The sequence below is a fragment of the Exserohilum turcica genome, assembly GCF_000359705.1.
Source record: "Exserohilum turcica Et28A unplaced genomic scaffold SETTUscaffold_23, whole genome shotgun sequence".
NCBI lineage: Eukaryota > Fungi > Ascomycota > Dothideomycetes > Pleosporales > Pleosporaceae > Exserohilum > Exserohilum turcicum.
In genome coordinates, this window is record NW_007360059.1 from 177176 (window position 1) to 194103 (window position 16928).

Here is a 16928-nt window from a genome sequence, read left to right on the forward strand (position 1 = left end):
CAGATTAAAGCTTGCTAGCAATGACCCGCTCCCGAACCAGGTTCAGGATGACTATCAGCCACAACCGCTGCAGGTGGACGGAGAAGATGAATGGGAGGTGGAGGACATTGTAGCAGAAGAGGTACGCCGCCGTGGGAGAGGGCGTAAGCTGTACTACGAGGTGAAATGGAAAGGTTTCCACCGAACGACGCTCGAACCGGCGGAGCTACTAGAGGACGTTGAAGCAGTGGACCGATGGGAAGCATTCACGGAGGCTGCGCGAGACAGCGAAGGCCGCCTCCCAGAAGGGTTTCGAAGAGGCGACGCAGTGCCGTCCTAAGGAGGGGGGTATTGTAACGGGCTGAACGCCCTTTTGGATGGCTCCTCGATGGAATCTCGGTCAAGCAGCAGACGCCGGGTCTTGCTCTACAACCCGGCATCTGTGCGACGCCTGAGCGGCGCTCAGACGACGCGCTCAGACACTCGGCGTAACCCTTCTCCGACATGTAAATAAACACCACGCAAGTAGATTCCATAGCTCTCTATCGAATACAACCTCTTGTATACCTCGCGATTGCTCCACGGAGCGCAGCCCCTTACATATGTAGCTATTAGTAGCTTACACCTACTAGCACACTAGTGTTATAGTATTCCGCTAGTCTAGAATTTCACGAGTCTGAATTACATATGCGGGTATGAAATTCCTAGATACATACTATAGTCCTATACTAGAGTTACCGTTAGAAGGAATAGCTGCGCAATATTATTAAATTAGAATCTAGTTAGACTTCTCTACTATCACCTAAGCTATGCGTACCTATATCAAGAATTCTAGTAGGCTGCTTAAGAGCAAATATTATAACTTTCTTGTCTAATTATTATGATTACTGAATCGAAAATATACTCTATATACTCTATTCGCATACAGTTAGTAAGTGCGGTACTGTCAGACTGTGAGGGTTTTTTCTAATCAAGGACACGTTGTACTGTGAAAAAGGACTGTGATAATTGATGGTGGAAATTGATGGTATTGATTGATCTGATCTTGTTCAGCGGCGCGCCTGCGCGCCGCCTTATGAGCGCTATCGCTGTAACACCGGGAGTATGAGGTGTGGCTCATATATCGGCCCTACCTAGGGTGCGCGTGGCGCTTGGCTCTGATTGGCTGGAATCATAGAATCCGGGTGCTCGATCACACCTGAATTCTGTCACTTATCTGACAGGTACCGATTCCAAACTAACCTACTCAACCTCTAATTAACTAGTTAGTGCACCTATGAAGGCTTTCCTATTACTTTTCTTTTCTTTAGGAAGTTATCTAAACTATTACATTATAGCTGCACAGAAACGGATGATATCCCCCCTATCTACAGGAAATCCCGCTGCACAGGAAAAGATTCGGTATTTAGGTCTTTGCTCTCCCAACCTTACAGTATATATTTCTATCGTCAAAGACACGTTATTCTTGAAGATAATTTCTATGAGATCTAGCTATGCAATAGGAAAAATGCGTGCGCATTTCGTACTATCCATCATTTCTTACAGGACACATTCAAATCGAAACAGCTTCACACCCCTGTCAGGACATGCTCAGGTGTTCATTACTCAAGCTCGGAGGTTATACAATGTAGCCAAAGCGCTAAAAAGGCACTCATCGGTTTTAGAGCTTGTAACGACCAGTAGGAGTAGTGTCCAGATTTATCCGCGTTGGCGCGCAACGATCGCATCCACGCATGCTAACTAGTTGTAGCGAGCTTGCGTGAGTCGGTATTGAGACATCTAATTAGTAGTGACTTATAGTACGCTAACTAGATGCAGTGCAGAGCGTAGCGCCCCTGTCGCGTTGCTAACGGCTCATGCTAGTTTATCTCATTTCATGCTACGGATTACAATACCCTAAATTCCTCTCCCCCTCAGCCTTGCCCCTTTACACCTACATACAAAACAACAAGCGCACACAAGCACAGCGCTGTTTGCGACTCAACGATACAGTATAGTCGATACTACACTCTTATGAAGCTGCATTTACAAATGACACGTAATTGGTTGCACTGCTCCTACTCACTACAGACTTCATAGGGCCCGAGATTTGCCAAGAATTTAGGCAATAGCTCATTTATATACATACCCCCTAGGTCCCGAACCTTACTGCATGAGTTATGAAACTTTTTCTATTTCCAACAACAAATTATGTTCATCTTTGGAGTTCTACATGCTGGTATGTGATAGACAACGTCAAACTTAAGCTTTCCCAAAAACATGAGTAAAACAAAAAGAAAAGGTTTCAAGTTGTACCCCAAAGAGGTTGACTTTTCTTGCTATTCTGGTAGTCTAATCAGGTGATAAGATGTGCAGTTTACTTCGCTCCAAGCATAGGAAGGCTCGCAACGAACTTCGCATTACTCACACTTCCTTACTCGCAGAATGGTCGACCAAAGACGAAATGAAATGCCAGATGGCTCTTCCTGGTTCGGGTTGCGAGTGCACTAGCCTGTGTCAGCCCCGTATAGAGCCTGACCATAGCGGTATGGTTTTGAGACATGCGTTGGACAGGGCGATGGGCCGCTACGAGGATGAGAGAATATTGATGCTGGTTAAGTATGAATACGAGGTACTATATATTGGACAAATTCAATCGTGGATGGATCTTGAGGATAACGATTACGAGATTGTAGAGATTAATTGAGTGCTGTATGTTACTGCCTTGAGTTGCGGTCGAAACCAGTTGCCGCGAAATCACTAAAATGAACAGAAAAGTGGACGCGCAACGTATCTCGAGCCTGCCGAAATGGGCAATGACTTTTTCCATGAACTTCTCAATCTCTTCGACATTGCCAAGATTTATCTGGAAGACAGCGGCGTCTTACCCGTTTTCCAGGCGCTTGATCTTGTGAACAACCTCTTCAGCAACACTAGCGCTGGTGACAAAATGTGCAGCGACCCTAGCGCCACATTGGGCGAGTTCCAAGGTTATAGCTGCTCCTGTATTAGAGTTTAGATCGTTAGTCAGTCTGAATGGCCGAAAGTATGGCATTGGGATAGCTTACTTGAATCTGTAAAAACAGACATGCTGAACATGTTTACCATGGCTAAACTTGCATTGGCGCTACACTGATTGGTGAAAAGTATAGATAGAAACTTCGTTTTTTATCTGTCATCGTGATGGAATAAATTGTAATCACATACCTGTTTCATTATCCTTAGAAAACAAAAAAATAAACGCCTTACTTTCTATAACGTATTCCATCACCGAGCCGGCCACGTCACCTAGCCGGCCACTTTTTCTTGGCATCGTGAACTTCATGTACAAAAACTTAGATCACTCTACACTAGCTATATATGCTTCGTACGGCTCACTTGTATCTAAAGAAGAATCTTCTTCTACGTCTTTTTGGCACGTACGAGAGTTATGGCCTGTTCTCCCGCAGGTTCTACAGCGCCGTTGACCTGGTATGGCCTTTTCTTGACCACCCTCACCACGTGCCTTCTTTGACATCGTACGACTAGCAGAACTACTTTCAGCTACCTGCGATGCCCCTGCACCAAAGTCTAGTGTCCCACCTGTCTGGATTCGTTTTCTTTTGCGCCCTTGGCGCTTTGCTACCTCTGCTAATTGCTCTTCAAGCTCTCTTACGCGGGCCTTCATGAGCACATTCTCATGTAGCATCTCCTCAGCCCCTTTGATAAGCTTTGAAAAGCCTTCTTGTGCAGTAGTTGGCGATCGTACGAAAGAATCTCTTACAAGCTTCGATTGTGACCCAAATTCATGCGAATTACTTAGTGTTCTTGACGTCCAGGGTATTTCTAGCTGAGCTTCTTGTGGTGGGGTATGAAGGCGTACGTCAAGGCGATCAATAACTCTCTGCGCATCGATAGGAACTAGCCCTGCTGCCTCAAAGGCCTTCTTGCAGTTATCGTACGTAAACACGTCAAAAAACGGCGTCTTGAAAGGCTGGAAGGAAGCGCTCCTTATCAATATGCCAGATATGGTGGCGTGCCAAGTCTCGTACGCGTTGAGAGTACTTCTGCTTAAGAGGCGAAAAGCAGACAACGTCAAGTGGCTGAAGTATGTGCGATGAATGAGCAGGCATACAGAGGGTAAGGATCTTTCGTACGAGGCAGTAGTCCTTGAATTCTTGGTTGAGGTGGCTCTCATGGCCGTCAAGGATGAGCAGCCTGTATGACCCCACCTGACGCGTCTTTGTATGCTCATCAAAGTGCTTTAACCACGCCAGGCCAAGCTCATTGTTTGTCCAGCCGTTCTCTGACACTGAGAGCTTCCAGTCGTACGGTATACCTGCTTCTTCCTACCAAGCAGAGATATGGACGCGCCCCTTGTAGATGATGAATGGCGGGGTAGCGTATCCCGCAGCGCAGATGCTCTGGATGACTGTAACCCACTCGCGATTGCCTGGCTGCGTGAGAGTAGGCCTCGTACGACGCTCTGCGCCTGTGACTACCTTCATTGAGCCAATTACGCCCATCTGAAAGCCAGTTTCATCAAAGTTATGGATGTCGTCCAAATGAACCCCATACTTCTCAATTGTCTCTCGTACGAGCTTGAACCATGCGTTAATAACCTCTGGATCCTCCTGCTGTATTCTCTGACGATCCTTGGCTCGATTGAAGGCTGTTTTAAGCTCGTCCGTACGCGTAACGAACCGCTCTGCCCAGCATTTGCCTAAAGGCTGGTCATCTCGTACACGTAGTAGTTTCTCTGCCATATCTGCTACCTCACACAGTCTGGGGGCAAATCCTCGCGAGTCTAGGTCAAGGATATGTCGAACGATTGTTTGCTCTTCAGTTAAAGTTAGCTTGCGGCAGTTTGGGGATACTTGAGGTCGAAAGGTGATTTTCTTCAGCCGATCAGAAAGGCGCTGATGCCGTACGTTGTAGGCAGCTGCAGCGCGACGAATGCTCTTAAACTGGCCTGTACGGTAGGCCTGAATAGCTAGAGTAAGTCTACCTTCTTGTTGAGTTAATATCGCGTTCTGTTGTTGAGGCATTATCTGTCGTACGTGAAGTTCGCGATGCCAAGAAAAAGTGGCCGGCTCGGTGATGGAATACGTTATATCAACTATGTAGATTTCTTCTATTAAGGAAATGAATAGGAATCATAACTTTTACTTACCTAGTAGTGCTTAGTCTGAAGTATTTTGTTATATTAATAGTAAGTAGTTATGAACAGGTGAGGTCTTATCCTATTTGATAAGTCTACATTACGAGAGATAACCCACTGATCTAATACGTGGAAAGAACCTTTAGTATATTTCTATATTGGTTCGCATAGAAAGAACATGTACTATTACATATAATGTGCAAACTAACCAACTCCTTGTATAGAGAAATTCTGGAATAACGACAACAGTGAATGATTCAAACAAAAGTACAGGAAAAACAAATGTAAGCAGTTGTGTATGTAGGATGTATCGTGTATTGTGATGTGTATCATGATAGGAGCAAGTTTAAATACAGCGTTATTAGTCAGTGGGCAACCACGTGACTATACATGGTACTTCTGGGCTTACAACATATAAATAGGAAAATAAGAGCTACATCGCATTATTGAAACCTAGGATTCGAACAAAAAACTCTATCAACCGTGTCGTAAAGGATCCATCATTTGTACTGTAAGAACTCAAGTAAGAAAGAGCACGTTATAACTTGCAAAAAAACAAACCTTTGAGAGTGTATAGCCCAACCTGAAGACGCGATTGGTACAGTTCTTGACTGTGCTTGCTAGCTCGAGGTAACGCTCCTCTTCATCTGGCTTCCTCTCAAACCACGTCTTGGGAAAGTAGTCTTCTACCCAGACGAGACCCCTAACCAGATTATCTTCTGGAAGCGGGAGTTCATCTTCGCGTTCATTGGCAGCTGGAAATAACGGTGCAGTTACTAGTGCATTGATGTCAGCAGTATCGCTTCCGGCAAGCGCTGCTGATTGGCTTTGTTCGGTTGTCAAAAGAGCGTTCAAATAAGCGGCCAGGTCGGCCCAGGGAATGTCGTCGTTGAGCGATGGGACATAGGTACTGGAGCCAAAAGAAGCGAGTGACGAAAGGAAACAGAGCGCCATGTGTACGTGAGGAAGCACGTTCTTGTCGCTGAGACGGCGCAGGGTAAGCGCAAACGTATCGTTGAAGAGGAGTTTGGCATTCTTAAAGGTGCGGCGCGAGGCGAGTTGGGTAAGGTGCTCATCGATTTCGCCTGCTGCGATGGTAGGTTGGAGAGGATCCTGTTGGTCGACTGTGGATGCTGTGCGTGGTATGTCGCTGGTGGCAGTAGAACCCGAGTTGTCGGTTTTTGATGAAAGCTCGATTAGGAACGCTTGCCGCATGGCATTTTCGTCCGTTCCGTAATCAAAGAAACCAGCAATGTTTGTGACAGCAAGATACACGCCTTGGTCTTTCCATCTGGCTGTCACTCGACCAATATGATTGTCCAGATTGTCGAGAAACTCAGCCTTGGACCCCAGGAATCTTCTGATGGCTCGTCCTCCTTTACCGAAGATCCCAGAAACTGGTGTGCATGTAATTTAATGAAACTCGAATCGATCGGAAGGGCATGAGTGAAGTTGGCAGCGGTACGACCAAGGATGGGATCGAAAAGAGTCATGATTGACTCACGCGCGATTCCAAACGGCCTAACGCACGTCAAAGACCTGGAGTAGTAGTACATCTACGGAAGAGCGTTGGGTCGAGCCAGGATTGCAAGGTGGTGGTACAGCCGTCCCACAGTTGGGTTCCTGTCTGCTGTTTTTGTGTACCAGGATCGCGCAATCCCAGCCCAAGTGTTGCAGTCACGGACGTCCTCCTGCTCAATGGCCATACGGTACCTTCCAAGATCACCCAAACATTCGATCCAAGTGTCCTCAAAGGCGGGAACCGTTTCGTAGAGTAAAGCCATCATCTGGTAAGCCAAGTAGATAAAGGCCAGCATATAGTCAATGCTATCAGGAAGACGCCTTCGTAGCAACTCCAGAAACGAGTGTATGCCATGCTTCCACACACGAGCCGGCATAGAATACTTGATAGCTAAACGGTGAAGCGCTGGAGAGGCGGATGGATGCTGGCTAGCTAAGAAGAAGTCACGATGCTCATGCAAGAGCGTACGATGTAAAACTGTCAATGCCTGCCAATGTTCAGGTGGTAAATTCGTCGTAAGGTCCTGTATCGCAGCTACTTGGGCGCGATCAACATGTATACACTTAAAAGATGTACAAAAGGAATGTGGAGTCAACTACGACGATCTGCTTGTTACAGTTACGGAAGATCTATTTAATCTAGGACATTCGTTCGACGAAAACGACTGGCATGCGCGGACATTACTTATAACACCATGAAAACAGGATGATTTTTGAAAATATATTAAATAATGATAGGGAACAAAGCACGGAAAAACATCATTCCCAACCAGGATAGTGAGGCGTTCAAAGCCAATATACAGCATCGCAAAGACGAAGAGGAGACTCAGAAGCTACTCGAAGAGAATGCGCCTCGGAAGCACAAGGCTGCCTCAGAGCAGTGAGCTGCGAAGAAGCGCGCAATCAAAGCCTCTCAGGTCATTTATATGTCAGGAAGCGGCCGAAGTAGAACGGTCGCGAGATTCTAGTAGTATACAAGAATCCTTAATCAACGTTGAGAGAGACGGAGGCAATGAGAAATTAGCACTTGTCCATAGCAGCCATTTTCTGTAGCCTTGAAACACATGTCAGTCAACCCATCAGCCAAAGAAGCTGACGTAACAGTGAAATGCCATTCCAAAGACCCGGATACTCTGAAAAAAGCACTAATTTCTTCGCATAGTAGCTCCGTCGCGGCCCCAGCCATAGCTTACTCTCTCTTACGTGTGACTCAGGAAATCTTGCCCTTCACCCTAGTCCTAACAGGCTTGTTAAACAACAAAACGACCTCAAAGCTTTATCAAAACTCAAGCTAGAGATCTCTTTATCTTTTCCAAGTAGCAGGTGAAGCTGTGTTTCTGCAATCTTAAGTGTGATACTCGTACTGTTACGCATCTAAAGAAAAGGCCCGGCTATAATAGCCCAAGAAACTTGTATGAACACACTTGTACTGCTTTTAGTGGGCCGTATAAACTTTTCAATAGTACAACGCCACATCCTCGTGACCTCAATATTCCCATCGTTATTTAGTCCTGCTCTTTCATGGCACGATGCATCGCAATCTTCAAACCCTCAAAAAACGTGATTAAGATTGAGAATTGGATATAGCTTCAGGACCAGCGATAGCGGCGGCAGTGGAAATTGACATAAATGCAGCAATCATGAAAGCAGCGCTTGAGGCTATATTGAAATCTAAGCCGCAGGCAGAGGTTGATGGTTGACAGATAAACACAAGATTCGAGTCTTGACTAAATTCATCGTTGGGCCAAGGGTCTATGTGGTACTAGTAGCTCGATGTGGGAGTAGTAGTGGTGTTCATGGCGGCGGGAGCGGCGGTGAAATTAAGGGAGGCTAAGAAGGTGGCTAGGAAGCTGAAGCTGAAGGCAAAATCTACAAAGATAGACTTGACACTCAATGCATAGCGTTCGCAGAGACAAAAGAGCTAAAGCCTAAGAGACAGGGGAGTGGTTTCCATAAGGCTGCAGTCCACCTAAAAGTAGGTTGAGAGTAAGGGGCGAAGCAGGGCATCAAGCTAGGTAAATTCATAGGGGTGTACGTACAGCAACACATAAACAAATGCCTTGGCTGCTGAGATCATTTGCCTTACCATCGCACCTTCAGACTATTTAGCCTTGTGTGCCTGACACTACTTTTGTCAACCATGTCAGCGTGTGCATGTGTATTGCTTATCGCCACTTCGACAAAGGCTGTCATGTCCCTGCTTATCAAAATAGCTGGCTTGGCCACGTTGATCAAAGCGAACTGCCCAATATCATGTTCAAAGCAGATCCCCTTCCGCCAGCGTCCTTGCTGAGTTGACCGCGAGGTCTGAATTTGCTCCACATACCGTAAATGCAGCGGGAAGTTTGGAACACAGCCTTGCTCGTAACAGGACCGCACAATGATTTGCAAAGACAAGCCTAGGAAACTATCATTGCTTCTTCATGCGAGTATAAAATGACGGTCCCATCTAGGCGCTAACCGCCTGCAGCATGATGTCCGACCACGTCATCCTGAAAGCCCAAGCTGTAAAAAAGGAGACGTTGATGCGATCAGCATGTCTCAACAAATCAGCCACTTATGCGGTGTGACATACCCAAGGTTTGTACATGCACGCTACGGGATTTCTCCATGCTGCTTTTGCCTGAAGGCCTGTGAGTGGAGGTTGACGGAAGCCCGATTCAGACATCCTAGTAGCTTTAGTTGCCTTGAGCGTATCCATTTCGTCTTGCAAACATCCTTGCCTGGTGCGCGGTGCATGTGGATAGTGTGCCTACAAACTCTGCAGCGCCGAAAGACCCAAAATTCGATCATCTCGCGGTCACGTAGCCGATGCAAAAGAAATATCAGTATGCGATGCTACCCCATGCATGACTTCAACCCACCACAAAGCTGAGAAAATGGGAGGGCGGCACGACCTTCCGCCAAGCTAGGCTTACTGCCATGCTGTCGCGCCTCATCGCGCCGCTTTGTAGATGGCCTGCAACAGAGTCTCTATAGGTTGGTAGAGTCTGATGTCAACCTCTAGGCTAGCTAGCCTACCAATACGGAGCGTCTCCAGTACCAGCTACCGGCAGTACACCTGAATCGTACGTTTTATAGAACCTGTCGAAGCACATTAGTTTCCTTTAGTTGTACTACAATTTAGTAGGTCGAACCTCATCTTGAACCATTATTCCAGTTCATCGCCCTCATTGGTATTAAAAATATCCTCCATAGTGATGGGCATTGTCTAGGCCTATGCAATGAGCATGACTCAAGTGACAGCGAAGTCCCTTTAGGCGTGCGAAGCGCATCGTGCATGGCCTGTTCCTTGACCTAAGTCTCTGTGTACACCGCAATTCGTGAGACCTGCAGTGGAAATATCCGAGATACGGGTTCGCAACTTCCAGCCATAATGTCTATTGACCGGGTAAGATGAGCGGCAAGCGGAGTATCCTTGGCAGATGTGGTTACCTGCCGTGTGACTATGCACGGCACAGACGCCCAGCCTCTATCACATTCCACACGAGCCACCCTCCCTCACACATTTCACAAGCTCCAGTCCCTCACATTTCGCACAAGCCGCTCTCCCTTACAACCCTGGCGCCAGTTTCTGACCCAGACATGGGCTCAGTGGAAGCGCTAGTGCACAATGACTGATTGCAGAGCTGCCGGGACTTTGACCTGATTTAGCCAACCTCGTCGACGACCGTCCCTCGCATGACTTGGGCAAGATTCGTAGCGCCAGTGGCATGTCTCGGACAACAACCGTCATGTTTTTTGAGTGCTTGTTTTATTATCTGCATCGTTAAACTCGTGCGGGCAGTAGACAGCTATGGAATCCCTGCTACAGAATATAATATGTGCTTATCATACAGCAGATATGAAGACCATTTGAAATTGATTAGGTAACCGCAAGGGCAAGGCTTGACGTAACAAAGTGGGGACTATTATACTTTTGTAGAGTAAAAGGTATCCTTAGGCCTCCAAGATCCTCCTGTGTTTCGAAAATCTCCGAGTTGCAGCGGGCAAGGATCCCAGCAGTAAGATTGGCTTGATAATTGAGCTACAAAGACGTCAATGCATAGTGAGGCTTGAGGGATTGCAGAGGAACAACGCGTTTCATGTCCCCATTAGGGACGCATCTATGCACGTGTGATAATTCATCAAAATATATGCAGGGGGTGTGATCTACGCGTACCTAATTTCTGCTGGTATTCACCGCTTCTTCTACGATGGTTGTGACAGAGCGCACGTGACCGGCTGAATATGAGATATATATATCGGATAGTCATCGCAGGCAGAGCGGATCAACTATGTCCTCCTAGAAAGCTATATTTGACAGCGTCTGACTCTGATCGAATCTTGTTCCTATCTTTTCCTCTCTACTGCAATATTCTGTTGTTGTCTCATATCACACGCTTTCTTCGCGATAAGCATATGATCGATATATCTCATCACAGCGACATTATCTTTCGGCGCAGCACTTCAATTTCAAGCCATGTACCACCCTCTCGTATCACTCCCTCCGCCACTCTGGAATGGCATAGTTTTTCCCGACCAATTAGACGCGCAGTACTTCATGAACATGATTGTCATTTGGCCTAGAAATGTCACACCAGATGTTCTGAAAGAGTTAAAGCCTTTGAATTGCGAAGAGAGTGAATTTGGCACGCGGTGGAAGTTCAGTGAGAAAGATGCCGCAACTATCAAGGAACGCGCTACGAAGGAGGATTCGGGTATGTAATCTGTTGTAACTATAGATCAACCCGTACTGAATGAAAACAACAGATCTCGCTGTTGGAGCAAAGAACAAAGAGAACGTCGATATCTGGAACAAGTACCATGCGAAATTACTAGCGATGTCGAAATTTTCAAAGATGGGAAAGGAATTCATGAAACATGGTATCGAACCCGACAAGAGTGTCCTTGAAGAAATCAAGCAATCCCTCATCAAGGTGAACTCATAATCCGAACGCCCACAAAAGATAGTATTACATCGACGGTATTGGTCTATATGTTACAGAGAATGCATTGCGAATTTACAGAGCGATATGAAGTTGGCTGCTCGATGAACTGCGTGCTCTAGGAAACTGCAAAAGATAACACCTTTGCACGACACTCAGCTATGTTCCACGTGGACAATCAAGACTTGTGGCTACAGATTCTGTAGGAAGGCTATGAATATGCCCCAGAGTGGTTTTGCGGATCAACCCAAGACCAAATTGTGTTTAACATGGCTGTAAGAATACGTTGTAACCAAGCGCCGGTCAAAGCGAATATCACGGCCCGAGACAATAGCATAGAGTGGCAACGATATAATTTGCACCATGGTGTGTAGATTTACAGGTGACAGACGAAAGTCCTAGAAAGTATCAGATAACCGCGTGGCGGGTTCTTTGGCATGCAGGTTGATGCTAAGAATTTGTAGGCATATGGTCTACAGAGTGGGTTGCTGAAGGAAGTTTGACTATGGCTATTAACAACCTAGGCCTCCTCTAAGCTAATCGATGGAAGTTAGATGGGGCAAAGGGAATGCATTCGCGGGTACTGGAGTGCTGCAATAAGCGCTTTAGGCCTAATCATCCGGGTTGTTGCAGGCCCAGCCGCAACCTGGCAGCACCTCGAGATCTTGCGGCTGCCTAGCAGTTAGTAACTCAAACTCATCTTTTTCTTGATACGTCAAATTGAATCGGCAGTACTTGTATACTATAGAATTTTATTTTAAGAAACGTTTAACTATCACTATCAGTAGTATTGAAGTGCATAGGCTACGCCATCTTACAAGTAAGCGCTGCATTCTAAAATTCAAAGCACATACTAAAACACTATAGTTACTGTCAGCAGCATCTAAACTAACAGGTAGACGGTAGGCTTTCTCTATAGAGTGAGACAATACGATACCCGCTTGCTGTGGCACAAACGTTGTGATAGTATCCGAAAGTAGGCCGCATTCACACTGTGACGTGTGTGCTCTGTACAAGTGTTCTTCTGCGAAGCTAGTTGTAGAGTCTGTCTAGGCAGCAGAGTTGATTGTACTTTACTCAGACTACTCGTGATGACGCGTAGTAAAAAGCTAAAAGTAGATTGAACAAGCAGCTTCGTCGTTGGAGGTGGGTAGTATCGGTCCTTGTCTAGATTCAGTTTTTGTGACCATAACAAAACAAGGAGATACTCACAAGAGCAGCTCGGGTTGGAGGTGACCATAGCTTATTGCCTGTAACGTCTGCAGATGCGCATTTGATGATGCTGCCATTACGTTATGCTACAAAGTAAATGTCTGCGTCGTAGATTTCGCCCATCTTCTCCAATTTTGAGTACAGCGTTTTGATAAGTCTCCGGTAGTTGTTGTTCTTTGATCTGGTAGCCCTTGCATGGGCCAGTTTTTGCGCCTGCTGTTGGGACGCCATAGAGGTTCAGCGATCGACAGAGTAGAAACCTTAGAATTCTAGGGTTCCTGCGGGACCGGTGATAGCACCCTGACTTGATGCAATGCTTGTGTAGATGACAGATCAATGCAATGGAGATCTGGCCTATCTCATCGATCCGCTTTTAACTTATGATGAAAAAGAGTTTCAGCTGACAGGCGGACTGCAGGCAGTATCGCGGATAGAATCAAGCCTGGCGCAGCGGTACCCAAGTATCCCGTATTAATTGTCGTACAATATCGCCTCAAGAACAGGTAGCAAGATGGCTTCCAGTATTACAATGCTGAATTGAAGTTGTTGTGGTGCTGACGGACGGAGTAATACCAAGTGGTATCCCAAGTAGTAGGGGGCGGAATAGTGCCACGCCTATTTTGCAGTACATGACTCTATAATTAGTATTTGCGACCTTTTGGTATATGGTAGGATGACACTACGTAATGGTTCCAGAGCATATATTTGTACTTCGTTTACTTAGCAGCTTGTGGTTAAGTAAGTTAGTCATGCAAGCCTCTAGATCTATTTATAATCTGAAAGACTGGAGTAGTCATTCGCTGTACCTGCTGTTACGGAGCTTAAGTATGGTTAGATACTGCGTTCATAGTATCTTCACAAATAGCCTTTGCGCCTAGTTCTAACCAAACACTAACAGTCCCACATCTAACGAAATTTTCCGCTGCTTGCATACTTAGAAGTTAGCATAATGTGCATAAACATCGTTTCCTTCCGACCAAGAGCCACTCCAGCCATCGGGCAGCACACACTTGCAACGCCTATTCATGGCAGACACAGAGATAAGGAGCGAGCCACTGCCATAACGGTTATCAATACCAAACCTCGTCCGGTAAAGTCCGATACACGAGCTCGCGTTCGTGAGCGGAGGATTGCGAGCGACCCAGATCCATGCTCAGCAAATTGATGGCAGCTGAATGGTAGTTGGGCGAAGATTCAGCAATGTCGCAGCATGAAGGAAGATAACATCATTGCACATTACATGACTCGCCAAGGATCTAGATGCCTTGTTAGATAGTTTAAATACCTAGACAGCAAAAGCACATAGGAACTAGAATTGAAATCAGGCAACTGCTAGCAAAGACTCAGACGATATCATAAAAAGAAAGACAAAAATACAAGCTACTAGTATCACACAGCGCTTAGAATCGAACCCGAGGACTGACAAAAAACAAAAGCAATAAGTTCAACTGTACTGCCTGTCAACTAAACAATGCAGTTAAATTTGTAAAGCAAATAAGAATAAGGCTGATATATCACTGAAAGAAAAATATCTCACCAAGACCCAGAGACGTGACGGACATATCAATTAAGCCAATGACCGCCTACATTGCAGGAGAAAACGTAGCAATAATTGATACTATGCAATACTGAACGACATTAGCTAACTCTAGCTTACTGAGCTTTTCTATCGTAGATACTAACGTGCATCCCTTCTTACTGGAACAACCGGTGTGGAGTAAAACTATTCCTCTTGCAAGTATATAGGAGGCACAAAAACTTATTGAAAAAGACTCATAATCTCTGATTGCTCTTACTTGCGTGTAACCTACATATCACTATTGTCCAGACAGAAAAACACGCGATGCCGTGGCTGTATGTTGTTGATACGTTGACGGCGACATTTCGTCCCTCGACTGCCACCTCAGTCTACGCAGCTATTTTGCCCTGAGTTCTGTCGTTGGGAATATTCAACGGTTCTATAGGTATCCTAGTGTAAGATCCTGGTCTTAACATACTCACTACAATGGCTTTGTTCATGGTAGTCTGTGCTTGTGAAAATTCTTATATGTAAGCTTTTCAATGTTCAAGGTCGCAATTTGTCACCATAGGCCCTGTTTATTGTTCTTGTGATATACTCCTGCACTATGTAGAGTTTTAGCTTAAAAGTATACGAGAGATGTTACTTTGTCTTTGGGATTCTGTCCTAAAATAGCGTTCCACTGCTACTAAGCGAAGCGCTCTACATCGACGCTTTTAAACACATCCAGCTTATAGAGAGCTTCGTCTAGGCAATGGACTTAGTGTTAACGTGTAGCTAGTTAATATAGTCTAAATCTAAAAACGTAATGTGGCGAAACATATTTCTCCACTTAGGATCGGTCTCATGAGTAGTGCGGCTAATAACTCAATTAGCTAAAACCAGGATAATAATCTAGTTATGTGATATTTACAGGGTTCGAGGTTGCCTAGGCGTATAATGAGCGGAACTGCATTCTGTGTAGAATGACAGCAGAGTTATACGCATAGAGCGAGAGCTATAAGTCTTACACCTCTTAGGGCAGGACCACCCATGGAGCCTGTAGATAAAACACTGTCTTGACATAGTAATGAAGAGATGATAATTTCACCCCGGTCACTTTTCTTTGACAGAAAGTGCACACATTCTATTATGTACTTCAGGCGCTTGAGATAGTATGTAAGTAGGTAAAATTTTTAATGTAGGCTGGGCTTGTCCTCGCCAAGTCTCGACGACCCTACCCTACCCATTTACCAGCCTGGTTACTATTAACTGCTAGGCTATTGATTCTCGGTAAGTATTTAGTAACCTAACTATACGACGATGTCCTTTTGATAGCGCTAGATCACATGGGGTTTCTCCGTTGTTGTTCTTAGCATGGACTTCAGCTTCTTGAGAGAGGAGTCTTTGGACAATTTCTCTATTACCACACAGAGCTGCTTGATGAAGCGGGGTGAGACCTTTTTTATCTCTGATATTGACTTGATCTCCTTTCTGAGTGAGTAGATCAACCATTTCTTCCCAACTAGCAGAAACTGCAAGGTGAAGCGGGGTGTGACCAAGTTTGTTTTGCAGATGTTTTATAGCTTTCTTGTCGATAAGTGAACGGGCGGTTTCTAGTCGCCTGACAAAGCGTTTAGCACCAGCCTCGACTGCTTCATGAAGCGGGGTATTTCCTTTGTTGTCCTGTGCATTGATTGCCACGTTCGTGATAAGTAGATCAACTATGTCCGTCAACCCTTTCTGGGCTGCTTCATGAAGTAGGGTACGTCCGTTTCTGTCTATACTGTCGAGTTTGATAGTTTTTGCTTGCATGAGTCGTTTAGCTGTATCTGTATGCCTAGAAGATACTGCGTCTGAGAGCGGGGTACATCTGTCGTCATCTTCAATGTTTAATTTGGCCTTTTTTCTGATAGGTAGATCAACCGTAGCTAAGTTTCCATGACGAGCTGCAGTATGAAGCGGGGCACATCCGGAGTTGTCCCTAACATGAACGTTCTCACCTGCTTTGATAAGTAGATTAACTACTTATGTCGCATTCCTACAGGCTGCGTGATGAAGTAGGAACCATCCATATTCATCTCGAATTCCAACTGCATCTTTTGGACAACTGAAAAACCTAGCTTTATTAGCTGGAAGATAATTGTAAAATGATTGAGCAATTTCTCCAAAATCTTGATCGTGTATCTTGTCTTGTAGCGATAGATCCCTCGATGGCATATTAAGCTAGCTACTAATTGGATGTTTATTCCAGTGGATTCCTAAGGTATGTGTTTGGCGCTAGGAGACAGGTTTTAGTATACCACCTATTCCTCTTTTATGATTAACTCTCTATTATAGAACACTTAAATATATAGTTAGTAATTTCTTATAGATCTAGTAGATACTACTAGGAGTATATAAACATAATTATATACTTCTATAGATGTCTATAACATGTTTCAATATCACTTTAGCTTTAGTATTACAGTCACATAACAAAAGTTTTCCCTCCAAAGCTCTAGCCGCCCCACCAACACCAACATCGCACCCAACTTTGAACGCTCACCACCAACGCTGCGCCCAACTAATTCGCTCATACGATGCCTCAAAATGCGCGCCGTCGTCCGCACATGACAATAGAGGATCGTGGTGTCGCGATTGGGATGTTGCGCGGCGGCGCAACTTACAA

General features: G+C 45.4%; 6 protein-coding genes across 6 annotated transcripts; 2 read left to right on the forward strand and 4 right to left on the reverse strand.

Moving 5' to 3' along the window:
* Window positions 1-2326: 2326 nt before the first annotated feature.
* SETTUDRAFT_39920 (uncharacterized protein) lies at window positions 2327-2665 on the forward strand (the record flags this gene model as incomplete). The annotated part of the gene is made up of 1 exon (XM_008028212.1): window positions 2327-2665. One exon carries the CDS (start codon window positions 2327-2329, stop codon window positions 2663-2665), a length of 339 nt encoding a protein of 112 aa, XP_008026403.1.
* A 1243-nt stretch (window positions 2666-3908) lies between these two features.
* Window positions 3909-4445, reverse strand: SETTUDRAFT_111072 (uncharacterized protein; the record flags this gene model as incomplete). Its single annotated transcript, XM_008028279.1, has 2 exons — window positions 3909-4286; window positions 4308-4445. The coding sequence occupies 2 exons, from the start codon at window positions 4443-4445 to the stop codon at window positions 3909-3911; spliced, it is 516 nt and encodes a 171-aa protein (XP_008026470.1).
* Window positions 4446-5598: 1153 nt separating this feature from the next.
* On the reverse strand, window positions 5599-6591 carry SETTUDRAFT_39921 (uncharacterized protein; the record flags this gene model as incomplete). The annotated part of the gene is made up of 3 exons (XM_008028213.1): window positions 5599-5607; window positions 5660-6495; window positions 6522-6591. 3 exons carry the CDS (start codon window positions 6589-6591, stop codon window positions 5599-5601), a joined length of 915 nt encoding a protein of 304 aa, XP_008026404.1.
* Window positions 6592-6654: 63 nt separating this feature from the next.
* Window positions 6655-7185, reverse strand: SETTUDRAFT_111057 (uncharacterized protein; the record flags this gene model as incomplete). The annotated part of the gene is made up of 1 exon (XM_008028280.1): window positions 6655-7185. A coding segment is annotated over one exon (531 nt), but the record flags the coding sequence as incomplete, so codon positions are not given.
* Window positions 7186-10911: 3726 nt separating this feature from the next.
* On the forward strand, window positions 10912-11778 carry SETTUDRAFT_169487 (uncharacterized protein). Its single transcript, XM_008028281.1, has 2 exons — window positions 10912-11319; window positions 11372-11778. The coding sequence occupies exons 1-2, from the start codon at window positions 11082-11084 to the stop codon at window positions 11548-11550; spliced, it is 417 nt and encodes a 138-aa protein (XP_008026472.1). The 5' UTR covers window positions 10912-11081; the 3' UTR covers window positions 11551-11778.
* Window positions 11779-12158: 380 nt separating this feature from the next.
* On the reverse strand, window positions 12159-12990 carry SETTUDRAFT_28856 (uncharacterized protein; the record flags this gene model as incomplete). The annotated part of the gene is made up of 2 exons (XM_008028190.1): window positions 12159-12218; window positions 12850-12990. The coding sequence occupies 2 exons, from the start codon at window positions 12988-12990 to the stop codon at window positions 12159-12161; spliced, it is 201 nt and encodes a 66-aa protein (XP_008026381.1).
* Between the last annotated feature and the right edge of the window lie 3938 nt (window positions 12991-16928).

Excerpts from the sequence above, each read along its gene's own strand:
- SETTUDRAFT_169487 (XM_008028281.1), top strand. The coding sequence starts at position 11,082 with ATGTACCACCCTCTCGTATCACTCCCTCCGCCACTCTGGAATGGCATA. Across the intron at positions 11,320-11,371 it reads CGCTACGAAGGAGGATTCGG|ATCTCGCTGTTGGAGCAAAG; the intron begins GTATGTAATCTG and ends TGAAAACAACAG.